At 46.7% G+C, this 17,964-nt stretch overlaps 1 protein-coding gene across 2 annotated transcripts in view; it reads right to left on the minus strand.

Annotated features, from left to right (window-relative positions):
- LOC119979297 (metal transporter CNNM2-like) overlaps positions 1-17,964 on the minus strand; it is a 231,752-nt gene that overhangs the window by 10,165 nt on the left and 203,623 nt on the right. For both annotated transcript variants that reach the window (XM_038821348.1, XM_038821349.1), the window contains one exon: positions 1,227-1,405. In XM_038821348.1, the coding sequence (XP_038677276.1) occupies positions 1,227-1,405 (179 nt within the window). The remainder of the gene's footprint in view (positions 1-1,226; positions 1,406-17,964) is intronic.

A 17,964-nucleotide genomic window follows, 5' to 3' on the forward strand; every position in this document is an offset into this window, starting at 1 on the left:
CATACGTGATTGAACTTGCTTATAATTGTTTGAGCAAAGTAGGCCTTCTTACAGACTGAATTTTCACAGGCAGATTTGTGGATAGAAAATGTGGAAACTTTTAACGGAGCTGTTAATTACCTAATTACAACAGGCATGGAATAAGATGCAACCTTATTCTAAATTGTCCAGACAGCAAAGTCCCCATCTTATTTAAAGACTGTAACCAGCAAGGGTCAGGTAGATTCTCCACTGTAAAATTTTTCCAAGTTCTGTGAACACTGCCAGTCAAAGGAATTCAACTGACAGGCATTTGTATTTAACCCCTTCATGAACTAGCTCAAAGCTGCTGTGCCATTTGGACGGGCTTCAACAACTTATTGTTTGGTAAATCATTATCTGTGAATAAATCGGTAGTGTTTATGTTTGGTGTGATTCTTAAATTTCCCCAGAAGCGAGAGTATAATCCAAACGTAATAGACAGGCCTGATTTTCACCACATGTAGAAATTGTGGGTTGGACAATCCAGCAAGTTTCTATGTTGGACATGAAAATAATTATCCGGAAAAGCCCAAAATATAATAAATGGTACAAATTAGCATACTTTTATCACGCAATTATCTCACAAACAAGTTTTTTGAAAAATTCTGTTCAACCTGAATCAGAAAAGCTAGAGTAAGACATTCTATTCATACTTCAGTTACAATCTTCCAACTTCTACATCCGTCCAACTATAGCTCATTTCAAATAAATTCATGTTTTAAAAAGGTTTCCATATTTCACTTTCATTGTTAACAATATTAAAGCATCATCCTCTGGGCTATTTCTTCTGTACACTCTAATTAATTGGACATCTAATTTAAAGCTACAATAAAAAAATAAGGCTTTACAGGTCCCATGTCAGCTTTGATATCTAAAAATATATGATGATTCTGATTAACTAGAGAGCTGCTTTTCATTAGGAAACGATTCAGGTTCATTTGCCAGTTTGGTGGTCAGCAATAAAGAAGGCGTCAAGCTTGACAGGTTGGAATGTGACGCAGGAACAAACCAATTAAAGTTCAAAACATGCTCTTTGCTATCCGAACCAGGATTAATTATAATTTTAACTGAACCTGCGGCAAATATGACACATTTTCACAAAAACAGAATGAGAACTGTGGGATCATCAACCTTTTGACTATTTTCTGTTACTGTGCATCTTCCATTCAACAGAATTTCAAAAGAATAATCACTTCTAACCTTACCTTTATAAACTGTAAGTCAGACAGAGCCCGCACTGAATAGTCTGGAACATATACTTGGAGCAAAGAATTTAGCTGACTGTTGTTGCTTCCCATCTGCGATGCTATTGAATCAATTCGATCACCCCGATTCAAAGAATCTGAATGATTTAAGCCACACGTTCGAGGTGGAGATCGGTTATCTGAGCAAAGAGGAAACATTGCTGGAAAGTTGAAATAGGTTGGCATTTTTGTCATGTACAATTATTCAATACATTATCATTTTGTGATTAGGATACAATTTCAAATCCAATCTCTAAATAGGCTTATAGGAAAATGTGATGACTTTTCCCTATATTTACAGGATTTAGCTTAGCGAATGAATAGAATCACTTACTTGACATTGTGCATTTGCAGGACGCTGTCAGGTTTACAAACTGTGTGCTTTGATGTAACCACCTTAGCTTGATTCAGCAACTATAGCAATGCCAAAGATATTAATGGTTGTATAAACTAAGACTTCCACAGATTATTCACTTCTGAGTGCACACAGCCATTTACCAGTTAACCTTTTGGACCATGCTGTCTTCATGGAGAATTAAGATATTATTTGTGTCTGTAATATCATCCGTCTCTGCCCGTCAGCTGCTAAAAGCCTGGTCCACGCTGTTTAGTTCCAGACGACTCTATTCCAATGCTCTCCTGGCTCGTCTCCCATCATCCACCCTCCAAAATCTTGAGCAGGTCTAAAACTCAGTTGCATTGTTTCATAACATGCAGCAAAGTCCCATACATGAGTCACCAGTGTGCTTGCTGACCTATATTGGCTCCTGACCTACCAATATTTTGAAAGTAAAATTTCCATCCTCATTCATATTCTTCCATAGCCTTGTGCCACCATATCTCTGTAACTTCCTCCACCTCAACAATCCTCTGAGATCTATGCATCCCCCAATTTTGACCTCTTACATATCCCCGATTTTAATCACTCGTCTATTGGTGGTTGTGTTTTCAGTTGGCGAAGCCCTGCACTTTCGGATTGCTGCTCTAAACCTACCCCTTTGATAAAGCTTTTGATTATCAGCCCTAATATCACCTGATGTGGATCTATGTCAAGTTACGTTCGATAACATCTGTGTGAAGTTGCTTGGGATGTTTTGCTATTTCAAAGACAAAATGGGCGGATTCTCCATTGGCCAATGCTGAAATTGGGGCGATCGGGCAGAGAATAGCTCCCGATGCTGAAACTGCGACAGGCGGCAGTTTGACAGCGAATCGCGATATAGGTCAGCAAGTGCATGCTCCGCCTCCTCAAACGGCTTCAAATCGACGCACGCCACGCGTAGTTGACACACCGTTCGCATATCATTAGTGGTCCCACCCGCGATGGCCGTCTCCGGTGGGCCGAGTTCCCGACAGCCACGCGTGTTCTCACACATTGTGAACCTGGTGTGGTGGCTGCTGAGAGAAAGGGCTTACGGACAAACCTTCTGCCATCCTTCGCCGACAGCCGTGTCCCTGGCTGGGGAGCTTCTGCCAGGGCTGGGGGATGTAGTGGGGGATTTAGTTCAGTGGGCTGGTTTGTAATGCAGAACAAGGTCAGCAGCGCGGGTTCAATTCCCGTACCAGCTTACCCGAACAGGCGCCGGAATGTGGCGACTAGGGGCTTTTCACAGTAACTTCATACTTGTGACAAAGATTATTATTATTATATTTGATTATCTTACCTTTATTATCTTTGGAAAATAACCAGAACCTTGCTATATTTGAGAACCAAATATTATTGTGCAAAACCAATAGAACTGAAACTCTAAATAGCTCTGTCATAGACTTGGGCTAAAAGGAAGGATTTACATCTTATCAGGAGATAATGCCTGCCACTCAGTGGTTTGTGCACAAACTACATCAGCATTCTGTAGAATATTTTTACCCAATAAATTTGGAAGTAACAAGGATGCAGAGTGCTTTTCGATAGCGGGGTTGTTCTCAGCCTGGCCAGCGCTGGGAAACACCAGACTAACCAGCGCCCGATGTGGGATGCTGTTTAATTTCTGTTAAATCATGCCTTATTTTCACCACCTTTACAGAGTTCCAAAGACACACGACCCTCCAAGAAAAACTTTTTGTCTCATCTCCGTTTGAAATGGGCAGCCCTTTTTTTAAACAGTGCTCCTAGTTTTGCATTCTCCCACGAGAGGAAACATTTTCTCCACATCTACCCTGTATTTACCTCTCAGGATCATATAATCAATTAAGCCACTTCTTACTCTTCTAAATTCCACTGGATACAAGCCTTACCTGCCCAGCCTTTCCTCACAAGACAACCCACCCATCCCAGATATTAGTCTGGTAAACCTTCTCTGAACTGCTTCGAATGCAGTTGGAACATGCTACTTCAGACATGCTCTCACCAGTGTCCTGTGCAACTTAAGCATATTTATATATTCAATTTTCTTTGCAATAAATGATAACATTCAATTGGATTTCCTAATCACCTTCTGTGCCTTCACCCCCATCTGCAGCTCCGGGGAGTCTGATACCCTGAAAATGGCCACCAACGGACATGGCTCCAGATTGACATTAAGTACCTCTGACATGGTGCTAAAGAAGGAGACCCAGAATCTGACCAACTTGAGACAAGACCAGAACATACTCCACGGTCAACTCCACAACCTCTTGCGCTCGAGTGTAGTTAGCGACCTTCAAGAACAACACTCACACCTGTCCTCCACCCCATACAACAAAATGCTTGACATTATTTTCTTTTTATGTATTTTCTTTTATTCCCTTTTCTTTTCATGTACTTAATCTGTTGAGCTGCTCGCAGAAAAATACTTTTCACTGTACCTCGGCACACGTGACAATAAACATATCCAATCCAATTAAGAATCTCTGACGCTATGTTGAAGAAAGAGAACTAAAAGCTTAACTTGGGACACGACCAGAACATGTGCGAGCTGACTTCCGTTTGTGACCATGGAGTGATTGGTCACATAAAGGGCTATTCCTGTTCAAAGTCACAGAAAAGGACTTTTTTTACCCACATCCGGGTGGAATTTTGATGAATAGGCATAGGTGAATGTTAGAGGAGTAGTTTACCCCTGGAATGGTATGTCTTCTGATCACCGGACCCGGCAGAAAACAGAGAGAGGTTTGGCTGGAAAGTTGAAACAGTCTTGTGCTTCACAGACAGTCTCTTCCAGCATGCAGGCGGGGGAGGGGCAAGCTATAAGGCCCCAAATACAGGAACTGATGACTTTTATCAAGGAGGAATTCCATAAACAGAGGAAAGAAATGCATGAGGATCATGTAAAGGCCATTGCAGAAGCTGTGGCACCCCTGAAGAGTAATTTGGAGCGGATGGAAAGGTGTTTGGAGGTGCAGGGGTCACAGATTCGAAAGATTGAAGGAGTGATCTCGGACCACAGCGATCGTGTGGTGGCTCTGGAGGCGGAGGTGGGGCTCCTAGGATACCTTTGTAAAACGCTGAGGGCAAATTTGGAGGAGCAGGAGAATACCTCGAGAAAGCAGAACCTGCGAATAGTGGGCCTGCCTGAAGAAGTGGAAGGTGTGAGTGCCACTAGGTAAGTCTCGAGGATGCTGGCGGGACTGGTGGCAGAATGGGTGCTGGATAAGGCACTTGAAGTGGACCAAGCGCATAGGTCTCTGAGGCAAATGCCTAGAGCTGGGGAGCCACCGCGGGCGGTGATCGTGAGACTCCATAAACTTGTGGAGAAAGAGAAATTCTACGGTGGGCTAGGGAGAAGCATAGCTGCGACTGGGAGGGAAATAACTTCCGGATTTATCAGGACATCGGAGAAGAGCTGGCAAAACGGGGGGCAGGTCAACAAGGCCAAGGAGGTGCTGTACCGGCGCCAGATCAGGTTTGGAGTTCTCGACCCGGCAAAATTATGGGTGACATTCGGAAGCCGGAAGTATTATTTCGAGACCCCAGAAGTGGCCTAACACTTCATTAAGGAGCATAAACTGGGGGAGAACTGAGTGGATAATGCTTGGGAATCGGGGTGCTGGCACTATGTAATGGTCGGGAGCATGTTTTGTGGGGGGGGTTTCTGTTCAATGTTGAGATTGTAATGAGTTGTAGGGGTGAAAGGTTTATGTGGGGATGGATGTTCCAATCCCCCTCCTGTTTTTTGGGACAGTTTGTGTTTAACATCTGCTTTTTGCTTTTGGAGAAGGCTACCAGGAGTTCAGGAGAAGTCCTTGTTTGGGTGGGGGAGGGTAAGGCCAGCAAGAGGCCGCCTTCTTTGAACTGAGAAGTGGGGGGAGGGGGGTGGATTGGAGGCGCAAGCCTCCGGTAAGGTTGGTAACGCGGAACATCCGGGGACTGAATGGGCCGGTTAAAAGGTCGCGGGTGTTCGTGCACCTCAGAAGCTTGAAACCTCAGGGGGTTGTCTTTTTGCAGGAGACACACCTCCATGTGAAGGACCAGGTCAGGTTAAGGAAGGGGTGGGTCGGGCAGGTTTTTCACTCAGGGTTTGATTTGAAATCGAGGGTGAGGCGATTTTAATGAGCAAAAAAAAAAGGTATTTGAGAGTGTGAAGGAGGTGAGGGATCCAGGTGGGAGATATGTGATTGTGCGAGGGGTTTTGGAAGGGGCACCGGTAGTGTTGGTAAATGTGTATGCCCCAAATTGGGATGATGTGGGTTTTATGAGGGAGTTGTTGGCAGCAATCCTGGATTTGGCCACGTACCAGTTGATCATGGGAGGAGATTTGAACTGTGTCCTGGAGCCGAGGGTGGATTGATCGAGCCCCAGGTCGATGGGTAGGGTACGATTGGCAAGGGAGCTGGGGAGGTTGATGGAGAGGATGGGTATGGTGGATCCATGACGCTTTCAGAACCCGGGGGAAGGGAGTATTCCTTCTTTTCACACGTCGACAATGTGTATTCGAGGATTGATTACTTTGTAGTGAGTGGGGAGATTTTGGTTGGGGTGGAGGGGACAGAGAAAGCGGGGATAGTTATCTCGGACCATGCACCCCACTGGCTGGATATTCGGTTCAGTACGGGACGAAACAGAGGCCGGGGTAGAGGTTTGACTCGGGGTTGTTGGCGGATGGAGGTTTTTGTGATAAGGTGCAGTTGGCGATTAGGGATTTTGTGGAGTTCAATCAGAATGGGGAGATGTCGGTGGGCATTTTTTGGGAAGCACTGAAGGCAGTGGGCCAGGGAGAAATTATCTCATTTACAGTTCATGCGAATAAGGAAAGGAGGGCGGAACATGACCGGCTAATAAGCGAGATAGTGGAGGTGGACAGGGAATATTCGAGGGTGCCCACCGTGGAGGGATTGGCGAGGAGGAAAAAGTTGCAGGGGCAATTTGACAGGCTGACAACGGGGAGGGCGGTAGGGCAACTGCGTAGAGCAAGAGGGGTGCAATACGAGTATAGGGAGAAGGCGAGCTGCATGCTGGCACATCAGCTGCGGAGGCATGCTGCATCCAGAGAAATATTGAAGATCCGGACTGGGCTGGGGATGTGTTATCAGAGCCAGGGAAGATAAATGAGGCATTTAGAGTGTATTACCAGGGACTTTATGAGGCAGACCCAGGAGGAGAGGAAGGGGACATGGGGTGGTTTCTGGACCAGCTGGAATTTCCCCAGGTGGAGGAAGCAAAGAGGCAGGCGTTGGAGGAGCTCCTGGGGCTGAGGGAGGTGCTGGATAGTATCAGGGGTATGAAGAAGTCGGGGAAGGGCCCTGAGCCGGATGGGTACCCGGCAGAATTTTATAAGGAATTTGCGGCGGACCTGTAACCACATCTGTTGGAGGCCTTTAATGAAGCACTGGAGAAGGGGGAGTTGCCGGAGACGATGAAGCAGGCAGTAATCACACTAAACCCCAAAAAAGGGAAGGATCCGGTGGAATGTGGGTCGTATAGACCCATATCACTATTGAACACGGATGTGAAAGTATTGGCTAAGTTTTTGGCGGGGTGGATGGAGGATTGTGTCCCGGGGGTGGTTGCAGAAGGTCAAACAGGCTTCATGAAGGGCAGGCAGCTCGCGAGTAATATAAGACGGCTGTTGAATGTGGTGATGAATCCGTCGAGAGCTCTGGTACCGGAGGTGGTGGTGTCCATGGACGCGGAGAAAGCATTTGATCGGGTTGAGTGGCGGTACTTGTTCGAAGTTTTGGTACAGTTTGGGTTGAGATTTTTGGCATGGGCGTGGTTGCTGTACGTGGTGCCAAGAGCGAGGGTGAGGACGAATGATATGAGTTCACAAAGCTTTGACTTACACAGGGGTATGAGGCACGGGTGCCCGCTGTCGCCGCTGCTGTTATCGCTGGCCATAGAGCCACTGGCGATGGCTCTCAGGGGATCGGCAGAATGGCAGGGGATAATGAGGGGTAGAGGGAGCGTCGGGTGTCGCTCTATGCCGATGACCTCTTGCTGTATGTTTCGGATCCGTTGGAGTGCATGGGAAGGATTATAGGCCTGTTGGGGAGATTTGGAGGGTTCGAGGGATACAAGATGAATGGAGGGAAAAGCGAGGTATTCCCGGTGAATGAGCTGGCACAGCGGGCTAGTTTAGTGGGGGATGCCATTTACGGTAGCGAGGGATAGGTTTAGGTACTTGGGGATTCAGATAGCGAGGGAATGGATGGGGCTCCATAAGTGGAACTTAACGAAGCTGGTGGAGGAGGCCAGGGGAGATCTTAAGAGGTGGGATACACTGCACTTAACGTTGGCGGGAGGGTCCAAGTGGTGAAAATGAATATTCTGCCGAGGTTCTTGTTTATCTTGCAGGCTCTCCTGATCTTTATACCAAAGGCCTTTTTTTGAAAAGTGGACACAATCATCTCTGACTTTGTATGGGCGGGGAATAGTGCCGAGGGTGGGGAGGACCCTACTACAGAGGCAGAGGCAGCAGGGGGGTTTGGCGTTGCCAAACTTGCTTCATTATTATTGGACGGCGAATGTGGACAAGGTGCAGCGGTGGTGGGAAGAAGGAGTAGAGTGGGTTAGGATAGAGGAGGAATCTTATAAGGGGTCTAGTTTGAGGGCTATGGTGACGGCAGCATTGCCAATGCCTCCGAGTAGGTATTCAGGAAGCCCAGTGGTGCAGTCCATGGTGAAGATATGGAATCAGCTGAGGAGCCATTTTAGGATGGAAGGGATGTTGGTGCCAACGCCGCTGTGCGAGAATCATGGGTTTGAACCGGGGGGGGGGATAGATAGTGTATACAGGAGGTGGAGGGAAGTGGGGCTGGTCAAGGTGAGGGATTTGTACTTGGGAGGAAGGGTTCGCCAGTCTGGAGGAGCTAAGGGAGAGGGTAGAGCTGCCGAGGGGTAGTGAGTTCAGGTATCTACAGGTTAGGAACTTTGCATGAAAGGTCTGGAAGGAGTTCCCTAGATTGCCGGGATACACCCTGCTGGAGCGACTGCTGCTTCCGGATGTGGAAGGGGAGGGAAGAATTGGGGATATATATATACACAAGTGGCTGGGGGAGCAAGGAGGCGAGCTGCTGCTGAAGATCAAGGAGAAATGGGAAGCAGAGTTGGGAATGGAGATCAATTGGGGAGTATGGAGTGAGGCACTGCGAAGGGTAAACGGGTCCTCGTGTGCAAGGATCTGCCTGATTCAGTTTAAGGTGGTGCACAGGGTGCATATGACTCGGGCGAGAATGAGTGGGTTCTTTCAGGGGGCTGCAGATGAGTGTGAGAGGTGTGGGCCAGTGAATCATGCGCACATGTTTTGGGGTTGTGAAAACTTGGGAAGATTCTGGGCGGGAGTGTTTATGGTCTTAGCCAGGATAGCGGAGGAGGGAGTGGACCCAAACCCTTTGGTGGTGGTATTTGGGGTTTCAGAGAAGCCGGAGCTCATGGAGAGGAGGAAGGCCGATGTCTTGGCCTTCACCTCTCTGATTGCACAGCGACAAATATTGCTGGAGTGGCAGTTGGCATCGCAACCGGGGGTAGCAGCATGGTTGGGTGACCTGTATGACTTCCTGCGGTTAAAGAAGATAAAGTATGAGTTAAGGGGCTCAGTAGGGGAATTTGAGAAAAGGTGGGGGATGTTTGTGACTGTGTTTGATACAAGTTTTAATAAAATGCGTTTTTAAAAAAAAAACAACATATGAAAATAATTAGCTGGTCCCCGAGAACACCGCTCACACCTGTTGTCTGCCCCCAAAGAAAAACACTCATCCTCACCTTGGTCAAATGAGCCTTGTGCACCACCCTGAACTGGATCAAACCAAGCCGAGCGCAAGAGGTCGTGGAGTTGACCCTGCCAAGAGTCTTGCTCCACACCTCCTCACCCTGAATCGGACCTCATTCACCCTCCCATTTCACTTTCACCTCATTTAACAGAGTTGACTCCACTGACAGGATCTGGCCGTAAATACCCAACGTACTCCCTCCACCTGACCCGGCCAAAGATAAAACACTTTCCAAAAGGGAGAAGGGTGGTGCCAAGGGAAAAGAAGAAAAAACCTTCTGCAAAAAATCACAAATCTGGAAATATCGAAACAAATTGGCCTCAGGGAGTGGCAATTTTTCCGATAGCTCCTCAAAGCTGCCAAACCTTCCCTCCACGAACAGGTCCCCAACCCTCTTCAAACCCTTCCCCTCCCATGACCTAATTGTCAAGTCTAAGCCCGTTGGCACAAAGATTACTGCAGATAGGGGCTGGCAATGGCATGGTGCTAAATTTAAAATGCTGCCTGAACTGCTTCCAGATTCTCACAGTAGAGACCACTACTGGAGTCGAAGAAAATCTTGCAGGAGAGAACGAAGCGAGACAGGTACTGAAGCATCCAAACTAGAACCCAGAGAGAACCTGCCCCCATTTCCGTCCATACAGAACCTGGATCACTAAGCCATCTCAATATTCAAAGTACTTCCTCAATATTAGCTGCCCAATAATAAAATAACAATTGGGTGAAGCTAAACCATCGGACTGTCTATCTTTCTGGAGCAAAGACCTACAGATCCTTGGGGTCTTGCTCGCCCAAGTAAAAAAGGATGCTAATTTGTTAACTCTGACAAAGGAGGATTTTGGAAAAGTGGGAAGATACTGAAAAGGAAATTAAAAACCTCTCGAGGACATTCATTATAATAGTCTGAACCTTGCCCGCCAAGGACAGGGGGAGGTTGTCCCATTTATGTGAGTCAGATTTGACCCCATTCACCAGACAAGCATAATTTAATTTCTGGAGTGCGTCCCAATTGTGGGCCACCTCGGTTCCTAGATACCGAAAGCTAGACCTCACCAGGCATAAAGGCAACATGCTCAGATAGGCACCCCTCCCCGGAAGATATTCACTTTTGTCCAAATTCAACTTGTACCTGGATGAGGAGCCAAAACTCCTAAGTATCTTCATTATCTCATCCATAGTGGAAACTGGGTCTGTAATATAAAGTAGATCATCTGTGTACACGCTATGCTCCCGCCCTCCCCGATTTATCCCCTTCCACTTACCAGAAGAACTTAACGCTATGGCCAGTTCAATTGGTGAAGCAAATAAAAGCGGAGACAATTGACATCCCTGCCTCATACCTTTATTCAGCAGAAAATAACCCGTGCCCGAGGCATCAGGACGAACACTAGCCTGTACAGTAAACAAATTCAGGGTATGAACCGTCGCCCAAAACCAAACCTCCCGAGGATCTCAAAGAGATAACCCCATTCTACCCTATCAAACATTTTCCGGTGTCCATGGCAACAATCACCTCCAGTTAGGGCACTTGAGAGGGGGAAAGTACAATATTTAACAGCCGACAAACATGGGTCTTCTTGACAAAACTTGTCTGGTCTTCAGAGATCACCTCTGAGAGGCAGGGCTCCAACCTCTATGTCAGCATTTTTGCTAGTAATTTACCATCTGCATTCAGAGGCTAGATGGGTCGAAACAGCCCACACTCTGTAGGGTCCTTGTTTTTCTTCAGGATCAGGGAGATGGAGGCCTGCGCAAGTTAACAGGCAACGGACCACAGGACAAGTAGTCATTGAACATAACTAATATTAAAGGGATCAACTGTCCTGCAAAGTTCTTATAAAACTCAATGGGGATCCATCAGGGCTGGGAACTTTACCCAATTCATTCCATAATTTCTTTGTGGCTCAATGGGGATTCCAACTCTTCCTCGCTCTCCCTCTCAAACAATGGTAAGGATAATCCATCCAAAAACCCCATCATGACTGACTCTCCTCTGGGGGCTCCAACCTATAAAGATTCCGAGAGAATGTTTCAAAAGCCGCGTTGCTCTTAGATGGGGTAGAAACCAAACTGCCACCTGAGTCTCTTATCTGCATAATCTCCCGGAAGCAGCCTACCGGCTCAGCTCATGAGCTAGGTGGTGACTGGCCTTCTCTCTGTGTTCTATCAAAAGCCCCGCTCGAACGGCGCAGCTGGCTCACCGCCTTACATGTTGACAGCAATTACAATTGAGTCTGCAGCTTCTTCCTACTCGCAAGCAACTCCAGAGTAGGAAAAGAAAGTACGGATGATCCACCTCAAAGATGGAGTCCACCAGCCCCTGCCGCTCCACCCTCGCAGTCCTTTACGTGGATGCTTTGTCGGAAATTATCTCCACCTTGATGACCACGTTAAGGGCTTCCCACAACACAAAAGGTGATTATAGACTCACTCTTATTAAATTTAATATATTCCCCAATGGCAGAGGACATATCCACCAACATCGCCATATCCAAACTCCATGGCAGACGCTGGGAAGGACCTGGGCCGGGATTCTCCCCTACCCGGCGGGGCGGGGGATCCCGGCGGGACGGAGTGGCATGAACCAATCCGGCGTCGGGCCACCCCAAAGGTGCGGAATTCTCCGCACCTTTAGGGGCAAGACCCACGCCGGAGTGGCTCCCGCTCCGCTAGCCGGCGTGAACGGCCTTTGGAGCCCCACCAGCCGGGGCTGAAAGGACTTTGGTGGCCGGCGGAAGTCCGCGCATGCGCCAGGTGCATCAGCGGCTGCTGACGTCATACCGGCGCATGCGCAGGGGAGGGGGTCTCTTCCGCCCCCACCATGGTGAAGGCCATGGCAGGGGCGGAAGAAAAAGAGTGCCCCGACGGCACATGCCCGCCTGCCGATCGGTGGGCCCCAATCGCGGGCCAGGCCACCGTGGGAGCACCCCCCGGGGTCAGATCGCCCCGCGCCTCTCCAGGACCCCGGAGCCCGCCCGCACCGCCAATCCTGCCGGTACCAGAGGTGATTTATACCACGCTAGCGGGAAAGACCTGTCAGCGGAGGGGCTTCGGGCCATCACGGGCCAGAGAATCGCTGCGGGGGGCCGCCGTGCCCTGGGGGTCAGAGAATTCCACCCCTGATTCCAGCATCAAATGCACAAAATGTGGGGTATGATCTGAAATCACATGCCAAATACCCTGCCCTCTTCACCCAAGTGAGGAGAAACCTACCCACTACAAAAAAGTCAATGCTTGAGTAAACCTGATGGACTTGTGAAAAAAAAGAAAAATCTTTATCTCCTAGGTATAAAAAAACACTACAGATCCCCCTTCCTGCTCCATGAAAACCAATAATGCTTTTGCCACACCTGATAGAGTCTAAGAATTGGGCCAGGATCTGTCTAACCTTGGATCTAGAACACAGTTTAGGCACCCCCTCCCCTGCAAAAAAAATTAGCTGATGCCAATTAAAATCCGGAATGGAGACTAGCAACTTTTTAACAAAACCCACATCATCCCAATTCAGCACACAGATATTAACCAGGCCTACTGAGGTGCCTGCCAGGGACCCACTGATAATCACACGTCTTCAGTTAGGATCCGCTAAGATCTAAGCGGCCAAAAATGGAACCCTTTTATTGATCAGAATTGCCACCCCCAGGGCCCTACCGTCAACGCCCGAGTGAAATACTTGACCCACCTTCCCCTTCCGCAAACTTGCCTGGAATCTTACCCACATATGAGTCTCCTGCAGAAACACCAATTAGCAGTCAAACCTTTAAGGAGAAAATACCCTCGACCTTTTCACTGGGCCATTCAACCCGCTGACATTCCAGGTGACCAACTGAACTGGGGGCATTGCACCACCACCTCAATCCGTAGTCAGCCAGTTCCACCAAGAGGGGTCATCAAACAACTGAAGTGTGTACAGGCAACAGGCCCACCCAATATGGCTACCTAACCCATCAGCCAGACAAAAAAATATCTGTAGTCACAATCAGCAAACTATCCCAGCCCCTTCCCCCACCATTTCCCCGCCTCCAAACAATACCACACCCAAATTAACTTACAAATAACACTGAGGCGAACAAAGAACACTAAACCCTACCTCTACTAGCCCTAACCCCAAACAGAAAAAATGCACTAAGTTCATTATCTAAAACCAAACTAATATAATGAGCTGCAGCTACCCTCACCACTCCATTTCCGTTAGCTATCTCTTTGGCTAGCAGGGTGGCTCCGCCCAGAGTGAAGAAAAATACCACCAGAAAAAAAGACAGTATTAAAAGACCCTTAAAGATCGTATTCCAACAGGGAGGTATGTATTTCCCAGAACAGGTATAGCATGAAGAACAAAACCCACTATAGAGTAAGCTCACCACCCATATCAAACTTTTGAAACACTCATCCCACAAAGAACAAAGAAATGGGAACATGGACACGAAACTCCAACAACTACCCATTTCCACATGCCTACCCACAACATCCAAAGACCTCCCCATCAACTCTCACTCTACCCATGCTTTTTTTTTTTACAAACAATTCCCTCACCTCTGGCAGTTTGAAAATATAATCTTTCGCCTCAAAAGTCAGAGCCGTGCCAGATACACCACCCCAAATCGAACTCCACTCTTGTACAGGGTGGCTTTAGCCTTCTTAAACACCATCTGCTTCCTTGACAGCACTGCTCCAAAGCCTTGATAAAGCCTGATGGTGTGGCCTTCCCAATTATAATTACAATGTTCTTTAGCCCATCTTAAGACCCGTTCCTTTTCCTTGAAGCTATGAAACTTCACCATAACAGTCCATGGTGGTTTTCTGGGAAAGAGCTTCTGTCAAGAGTGTCCGGTGGGCTCATTCCAACTCAGGAGGGGATGTGAATCTACCCTTCGCCATCATTTTCCCAAATATCTTTGAAAAGTATTCTGTGGGAGTTGGGCCTTCCATTCCCTCCGGCAACCCCTTGATCTGAATATTCTGCCTCCTGGAACGATTTTCAAAACATCCACTTTGGCCCTGAGTGCTTTATTCACAACGGCCATGTGAGACATCTCAGCCTCCAGAGAGGCAATCTGGTCGCTATGCCGAGAGAGAGCCACCTCCACGCCCTTTATCACAGCGCCAAACACTTTTGCCGCCTTGATGGTCATCTCCAACGCCATCGACTTATAAAGGTCCCCAGCCACAACCCTCTGCTTCTCAAATTGCGGCACTAAGATGCCGGTAAACATCTCGGCCGTTAATGGAATGGCCCGAGTCCCTGCATGAGCCTCCGCCATTTTCTCACTGAAGAACACCGAGAAGCCTCCGATTCTGTTGTCAAACTTCTGTCTGCAGGTTACATTGCCCTGGTCCTTATGGGCATTTCCCTTATGTGGCCACCTATCATCACTCAAGTGAGATTTTAAGCAAAAATACCCCCAGCAACTGGGAGAAGTGGGCTAAAACTACAGCACCCCTAGTGGGGGCCACCTTGTTAAATTCTTCCACCTGCATACGCCACCGGATGTCTCTGGTGTAATGTTAAAGAATTCAACACTGTAGTAATAAAGTTTCTTTTAATATACCATCACCCTATTTCTCGTGCAATCACTTCTGAAGCAAGGTATCCTTTCCTCAGTGTTACGAATTAAAATAGAATATTGGGACTTCTGTCCAGTAACCTAGCCACTATTGGGGTCTGGGACTGTAATGAAGAGAAAAACATACATAAAGCTGCAGGGAAAAATCAAGGTCTTGAACTAGCTGAGTTTTTCTTGCTGATAATCAGCATGGACAAGATGGCCTGAATAGCCTCTTTCTATAATTCTGTTTTACACACCAGCTTAAAAACATCCCTTTCCCCAAATGTCCTAGACTTGTCCAAACAGTTTCTGGAGATGGACTGTTTTATATAATGTGGAATCTCTTCTGGGCTGAATCTCTACCTCTGAATCTGCTGTAAATCTCTATTTTGGAATTTTAAATTGAAATGTCACGGTGACAATTAAGCATGGAAAGGTATTCAAATCTGCTGTACACAATCAAAAAAGTGCCTTGCTTGTTCTGAAGTTATACACAACCATTCTGCACGTTGAGGAATACTAAACCATAGAAAGTTACACAACTGGATTACAATGACAACAGGAAAGGTTTTTTTTATATTTCAGCTTTGAATTCTTGCAGGATGAAGTGCTTGCTGATACTGCATGAGATTTTGTTCAGTGTCACACAACGTTTTTCACATGACATTATATGACCTTACACACAAACGGCCATAGAATCTTCATTCTTTATACATTCATCAAGTCCCCGTTTGTCATGATTAGTCACTACATTTTTAAGATGCCTAAATTATTTGGGTAAGTAGGGTGACCTTTATCCCAATACATATTAGCAATCAGTAACAATTTCCAAACAACTGTTTTCAATCCTTATATGGGCTATAGTGGGATATGTCCAATGTTTAAACCTCAATACTAATCTCCTTCTCTTTGTAGGTTCCCATGCAGGCCCTTTCTGTTAGAGTGTTCCCTCACCTCCTCTGCGACCTCATCATCAGAGATATGCCCATTATCTCGCGTATCCTCTTCCTCCAAGACATCCTCTCTCTGAATGGTGAGGTTAAGCAGGACACAGCACACCATGACCATCAGTGAAACTTTGGGTGGCATATACTGCAATGCTCCTCCTGATCAATCCAGATATTTGAACCTTATCTTTACCAGCACAACTGTCTGCCCTGGTTGTGCCGTAGCTGTCATTATTGCTCCTCTTCGCCTCTGTTTTAGTGGCCTCACAGGTATTATGGCCCAACTCTTCAAAGGGTGATCACATCACCCAGAAGCCAACCACCCTGTGCATCAGGCCCATTAAATATGTCTGGCATCTCAGAGTTCCGGAGAACGTAGGAGTCGTGGCTGTCGCCTGGGTACTGAGCACATACCTGCATAATTCTTCGATTGTGGTCAGATACCAACTGGACAATTAAAGAGTGGTTGCGCTTCCTGTTAATGAATGAATGATGTGCTGGAGCCTTTGTGGTGATGTGAGTGCCATCTATTGTTGCTCCCTGAACCTTGGAGAAACCAGCGATCACCGCAAAGCCTCTGGCTCGTTCAGGTTGGCTGTGGCTGTCCACTGAAAATTCAACATACTGATCTACCCTTTGGAACATTGCATTTGCAAAGACCTAATGCAGTAGTGTGTAGCATGCTGTGTAATGTCACTAATGTCTCCACAGGCAGCCTGAAAGGTTCCAATGGCAAAGAAATTCAGCGCAACAGTCACCTTCATGGCTACTGACACTGGATGGCCATCCACGCAGTTTAAGCTATCTCCCCTGTCAGCATCTCAGAGAAAGGTCACTGTGTCTCTGGAGATCTGGAGTCTCCTCTGGCATGTTGTCTCTGGCATTTGAAGGTAGTTCATTCTGTACCTATGTACTCAATTGGCAGCATATGTCCTTGCTCTGTGCCTCTATTATTGTAATGTCTAACCTACCTATCTATACCTACCTATAAGTCCCGAAAGATGTCCTTGATAGGTGAATTGGACGTTCTGAATTCTCCCTCAGTGTACCTGAACACGCGCCAGAGTGTGGCGACTAGGGGATTTTCACAGTAACTTCATTGCAGTGTTAATGTAAGCCTACTTGCGACACTAATAAGGATTATCTCAGCTACTTGCTCTGGCATAGAACCACCATTCTATTCCACTACTAGTGCATCCTACCCCTGACCATTTGGCCTTCCTACTCTCCTCCATGGCCTCCCCCTCCTCTCATCCACACTGGAAGACCTGTCTCCCACAGAGACCACCATCCCCATGTTTTTACAACCAAACAGGCTGAGGAACAAAAGCCTCAAAACAGCGAAGTATCACACAGAAACAAAGCTTCCAGTAGCAAATGACAGCAGTACTCATTGCAGCCGGAACTGCGGAGGTCAAATTAAGGACAAAGCTGGCAACTATTAATCTGCCCATACAATCCTTGTGATAAAAACTAGATCCCTAACTGGCAGATTCACACTCTCTACATGTTTTATTGCTCCCAGCACATAACATTTCAGTCAATTGCCATTTTCACTACCTTAATCAATCAATTTTTAAAAAACAATTTAAATTAATTTAAATAATGTGGGCAGGCTCTCAATTTCTAGAGCTACTACCCTCTCTTGCACACCCCGCAACGCATTCCACCATGAAGGCATAATTAGCATCATTAAATCTAATAATAAGTTTGATTGGCCATCATAAAGGCCCATTTTCACTGTGTGTTATTCAGCCCAGTGTCTCAATATTAGTTTTTTTATAACTTACACTGTACTTCATTTTTGATTCATTATATGTTGTTAAAATGTAGCTGAAATATTACAGTGGCCATCTGAAGGAACACAACATTTACTGAAGCTGCTAGCATTGTAGGAGTTAACAATGAAAAATGTGAACCTTGTGGTGTAAGTGGAAATGTTATTACAAGATTGGAAAGAAAATAGTCTTTCCATCCCATATATGGAGCAACTTCTCCACATGTCATCCTGTGTCAAATTCCAGTCATAATCATCTGAAATACTCTGAAAATGCACAACATGATTTTCCATGAATAAAATGA

The sequence above is a fragment of the Scyliorhinus canicula genome, chromosome 16 (genome assembly GCF_902713615.1).
Source record: "Scyliorhinus canicula chromosome 16, sScyCan1.1, whole genome shotgun sequence".
Taxonomy (NCBI): Eukaryota; Metazoa; Chordata; class Chondrichthyes; order Carcharhiniformes; family Scyliorhinidae; genus Scyliorhinus; species Scyliorhinus canicula.